The sequence below is a fragment of the Octopus sinensis genome, linkage group LG11 (assembly GCF_006345805.1).
Source record: "Octopus sinensis linkage group LG11, ASM634580v1, whole genome shotgun sequence".
Taxonomy (NCBI): Eukaryota; Metazoa; Mollusca; class Cephalopoda; order Octopoda; family Octopodidae; genus Octopus; species Octopus sinensis.
Window position 1 is genome coordinate 53,226,873 of NC_043007.1, and position 5,729 is coordinate 53,232,601.

General features: G+C 42.5%; 1 protein-coding gene across 1 annotated transcript; it reads left to right on the forward strand.

Moving 5' to 3' along the window:
• Window positions 1-3,487: 3,487 nt before the first annotated feature.
• On the forward strand, window positions 3,488-3,862 carry LOC118765244. The gene has a single exon (XM_036506989.1). The coding sequence runs from the start codon at window positions 3,488-3,490 to the stop codon at window positions 3,860-3,862; it is 375 nt and encodes a 124-aa protein (XP_036362882.1).
• The last annotated feature ends 1,867 nt before the right edge of the window (window positions 3,863-5,729 follow it).

Below are 5,729 nucleotides of genomic sequence, written 5' to 3' on the forward strand. Positions count from 1 at the left end.
TCGATGCTACCTGTTTAGGGGCAGCTATCGTCATGGGCCCGGAAGAAAAAATAACGATTCTCCAGGCCTCAGAAGAAAAAGAAGATAACTGGAAGAGATAATGCCTGACAATGTTAATACAAGCAGAAGTCCCAACCCTTGAGGAAATAGCAGAAATTATAAATGTCAGCAAAGAAAAATTAAAAGTTTTTGTAGAAGGAAGAAAACCAAGGTGCAAACCAAAACAAAATCAAGTAGAAGAAATAGAAGAATTAGCAACTGAAACACCAACACCGAAAGAAAATACAACACTGATACCAACAGAAGAGAGCGACAGAAAGGAGGGGTGGTCGACTATGTTCAAAAAAAAAAAGAAAAAAAAACTCAGACCGCCCCTACCAAATTGAACAAGAAAATGAGAATACATATATGGCCATCAAAGCATCAAATAACAGATTAATCAATCGGTTGGCAGCTATTTCATGTGCCAAACGTGTTGAAAAAACAACTTCTAACGACTTTCTCAATTACAGGATAGGTCGGAAGGATTACGGACGGATTAAGTCCGAATTCTTCCACGACATAGGCCCTGTCAGGATGGATTTTTCTCCCTACATTTATGACAGCCTACATCCAAATTCCCTATGAACCCAAGAAAAGGAGAGATAAAAAAGAACACTAGAACGAAGAAACCTCGAACCACTGATATAGAGATAAGTACTGTTGAACATTCATGCTGGTTGTTTAAATGTATGTGGCCTGGTGTCGTGTAATTTGGATGTTATTGTTGCTACAGAAACTCGGTTAAGGGGGCCAAGAGATCTGCTCCAACCGTTGGATGGCTACGAGACTATTCCTCTCCAGGCTGTCCTTCTAGTGGAAGCGGGGTGTTGGTACTGTTAAAAAAAACCGGGTTTCTGAGAAAAAGTCAATTTTTTCCGATCCAGAAGGTAGGCTGGTCGTCATGGATTTGACGTTCAGCCGTGGTAAATTTATCAGACTGGTTGCAATTTATGCACCCACGACAACTGGGCAAAGTGAATATTTTCAGAATCTGGAGAAGTTTCTTGGTACATCACATCCTTTAGTTGTGCTAGGAGACTATCTACTAGGCACGTGTAGATTATGTTGGTTTGTGTACAGATAGAAGAAGTAAATCCTTGCTTCCTGGAACTGCTAAGCCGCTTTGAGCTTTGACGCTCCATTGTGGACAGGGTCAAATAGCGATGGATCTTCCACGTCATACCTAGATAGAGTGTTAATTAGAGAAGCAGATAGAAATATAGCTAGGTGCCCACAGTTTCACTCAGTCAGCTACAGTGATCATAAAATGGTCACCTGTAAGCTTGATATAGATGTTACACATTCATATCTATGTGTTTACGTATGCCAACTACATCTCCACTCTTGGCACTATTTTGTTAGTGAACAGTACAACTGTGTGTAAAGTATATAATGTATCACTACGCTGAATGTAGAGTCCGTGTAACATGAGAAGTCAATAAACACGTTAAAACAATAACAATGGTTTTCATCCCATTAGAACCCAAACTACACATAACATGGTGGCAGCGGTAAAAAAATTAAACGGAAACTGTGCCTTTACAACAAATCAGAAACGCAACGAACCAGGAAATTAACAAACAAAACATCGCTTCGTCTTCGGACAACATACACGACTATCCAAGATGGCGACCCCCGTCACCGTACAGATGAATCTACATCCGATTATGGATTGGGACTCCGACGATATTTTGGAAGCATTTAAAAAGTTTAAACAGAAAAGCCAACTAGCTTTCAAAAGTTTCCTGAAAGGCACAACTGATGATGAGAAGGTAAGCTATATCCTTTTATGGTCAGGTACTAAAGGAATAGACCTATTCAATAGCTGGGATATGTCAGAATCGGACTGCAATAACCCAGACACACTTCTTGAGAAATTTGAAAGGCACCTAGAGCCCAGGTCGAACCATAGAATTCACAGATGCGAATTCCAGGGCCTGGAACAATACCCACAAGAAACAATTGACAATTTCCTGTCAAGACTGAAAAATGTTGCAGAGAAATGCAAATTCAAAGACAGGGAGGAGAGAATTGTAGACCAATTAATATGGGGGTGTGCCCACAAAGAAGTACAAAAATCACTAATAGTTGGTAGAAGCAGTAGACACTGCAAGAGCATTCGAAGCCACTACCAAACAGATAGCCTCACTTAGCTTACAAACAAGCTCACTAGGTAGCAGTGTAGATATTGTATCTAGGCACAGGACACATACCCACAAACAAAGAACATGCCAGTACTGTGGTACAGAGCATGAATTTAATAACCGGAAAAAATGTCCTGCATTCGGTACACACTGCAAAACATGTGGAAAACTTAACCACTGGGAAAAAATGTGTAGGGTAACAAAATCCCAGAGATACAAGCCCCAATTTTCAAAGAGGAGCAGAAATAAAAGAAGAGATATACATGCACAACAACAGGAACAAAACACCTCAGAGGATGAATTCTTGGCAGTCGGCACAATAAATGTTCATGAGATGGGAAAGAACGACCGGAAGAAAGAAGATGAGGCATACACGACAATAAGAATACAGAAGTCTGGCAGGAAACGAACAAACATAGACTTAAGGCTAAAGATTGACACTGGGAGCCCAGAGTAATATCATGCCTGTCAACCTCTACAAAAAGATGTTCCCAGAACACATAGCAAAAGAGGATAAAGTCAAACAAGGAATCCTCACACCAGGTGATGTGGTCCTTACTGCGTACAGAGGTACCAGGATTCCACAACTGGGGAAAACAACGATTAGGGGGACACACAAAGGGAAAACAATCGAGTGTACATTTTATGTCACAAGAACAGAAGGCCCAGCAATTCTTGGACTCGATACCTGCAGGAGGTTAAATATTGTGTCGGTCAATGCTGAAGTGAAAGCAGCTCCAAGCAGGATTGACAGTGATATGCCTATCAAAGACCGACCACCAATCACAAACAAACAGGAGATTGAAGGACTAAGCAGAAAGGTCCACCACATTGTAAATGTGACAACCACAAAGCTAGTGGAAATCAAAGAGGAGACCAGCAAAGATGAAGAACTTCAGCTCCTTACTCAGATGGTGATTCAGGGGTGGCCAGGAAAGAGACATCAGGTGCAGCTCCTAATTCGTGAATATTGGGCCATCCATGATGATATATCGGTGGAGAATGGAATCCTAATGGCTGGATCCCGAATCATTATACCCAAGTCAATGCAAAGGGAGATTCTTGACAAGATCCACCAAGGGCATCTAAGAATGGAAAAATGCAAGCTCCGAGCCAAGTCAGCAGTATATTGGGTAGGCATGTAGAAAGACATAGAAAAGACAGTTTCTACATGCCGCATCTGCCAAAAGTACAGAAACTCACAACAAAAGGAGGAAATGATACATAGTGACATCCCAAGAAGGCCATGGCAAACTATTGGAGTAGATCTATTCACAGAGGGCCAAGAATGGTATTTAATAATGGCCTGCTACTACTCCAAATTTCCATTTGTGAGAAAAGTGAAAGACCTGATAGCCAAAACAATCACTACAGTGGCTCGAGGACTCCTAGCAGAGCAAAGAATACCAGAGCAGATCATATGTGACAATGGAACCCTGTTCACATCACAAGAATTCAAAAAGCTAGCCGATGAGTATGGGTTCAATATTACTTCATCTCCACACTACCCCAAAGGTCATGGGTTTATAGAAAGACAGGTGCAGGCAGTGAAGAGAACACTAGTCAAATGCCGAGAGACAAAGGAAGACCCAAACATGGCACTTCTTTCCCTACGAGCGACACAACTGAGAGCTGATATGAAATCCCCAGCAGAATTGCTGAATGGCAGGAAGTAGAAAACTACCCTGCCAACTAAGATCCAACCTCCTATTGACCAGCAGCCACTCAAGAACAATCTCAGAGGTATTACAACAAACATGCACAATATTTACCTGAGATACTTGAACTAAAACATGGATCCCAGCAAAGGTTGTCAGTAGAACTGAAACTCCAAGATCGTATATAATAGAAACGGAATCTGGTAGGCAGCTGAGACGCAATAGGGCCCACATCCGCCCAACACCAGAGCTGTCGAGGAAAACGTGTACAACACCTGCTGCATTGGTGACAACACCCACAGAATCATCACCCCAATGTGCCCCAACCACCTATCAGCAGCCCAACAACACACCTCAGACACCCGTGCGAAGCACAAGATCCACCAGATGGAGAAATAACATTCTGCCACCGGTTCGAAAAAAAGTGAAAGACCTGTTAAAGAAAAAGTTAAAGAAAAAAAAAGAAAAGAAAATGAAAAGAGAAGTATCTAATTCAGCTAGACTACAAAGCAGAGGCAGAATAATCTCACGACTTCTGCTGTAGGATTGCCACCTCAGGCTGACAATCCATATAGCAAGGGAGACTACTTATAGTTGACTTCACTGCCATGACCCCTTTAATTTTTTTTTCAAGAAGGGATGTTACACATTCATATCTATGTGTTTACGTATGCCAAACTACATCTCCACTCTTGGCACTATTTTGTTAGTGAACAGTACAACTGTGTGTAAAGTACATAATGTATCACTACGCTGAATGTAGAGTCCGTGTAACATGAGAAGTCAATAAACACGTTAAAACAATAATGGTTTTCATTTGGTTGTCTATCCCATTAGAACCCAAACTACACATAACAATAGATAAGCTACATAATAGAGGCTCTGGCTACTGGAAACATATGTCCCTTTTGGCGATCAGGGAGTATAGAGACTGGATTAAGTTGTTGATTCAGGGGCATTAACCGGTTCCATTATTTATAAGAAATGGTGGTATGCCCTCAAGCGAGCATATCTCCATCTTATACAGTACACTTTAGAGGGGTTTAATAGTGATTCTGGCAAGGATGGCGTACTGGTCCATTTAGACCAATCTAAGGCATTTGATAGGGTTGCCATCGCTACCTGGAGTCCGTTCTGGTGCAGTTCGGTCTGGGTCTTGGCTTCCTCAGGTGGATAATTCAGATTTATGACAATATTGACTCGGTAGTTCAGGTGAACGGCTTCTTATCGAGGCCGTTCAACATCAAACGCTCAATTTGTCAAGGGTATCCGCTCTCCCCGCTTTTGTATGCAATTGACCTTGAGCCATTACTGCGAAAATTGAGCAGCATCCCGAGACAACCAGGTTGTGGAAAGTCAGTTTCAGCTTACGCGGATGACATCATCATCGAAACTGAAATGGATCACCTACAGAGGGAAGGAAAGGCCATTAAGGTTTACGAGATGATGGCAGGAGCAAAAGTTAATCGAGAAAAGTCAGTCGGCTTGCAGCTCGGCACCTGAAGAGCGTCGTGGGACATTGGACAGAGGGTCCAATTAAGTTGCTAGGAGTTTAGTTTGGACCAGACCTACAAATAGAGAACTGGGCCGATGTATCGAGCAGGGTGACCCACATAATCAAGACCTAGTCTTGGCGGTGGCTATCCTTGAAACGGAATGCGGAGGTAGCCAATGTGCTTACCGCATCGGTTATCACCTACCGCCTAGCCGTCGTTCCTTGCCATGATTCATGGTTGATCAAGCTGGAAAGACAGCTTTTCCACTCATTGTAGAAGGGCTTGAAAGCACTTGTGAGCTAGGGATGACTTCGCTATTGATGAGCAGACATGCGCTGAGGTTGAGACATCTGTGGCCCTACCTGGATGGTGAATGGGTGTGGTCTCCA

Bases quoted from the DNA above. Each gene is read 5' to 3' on its own strand.
- LOC118765244 (XM_036506989.1), top strand. From the start codon at position 3,488: ATGGCCTGCTACTACTCCAAATTTCCATTTGTGAGAAAAGTGAAAGAC.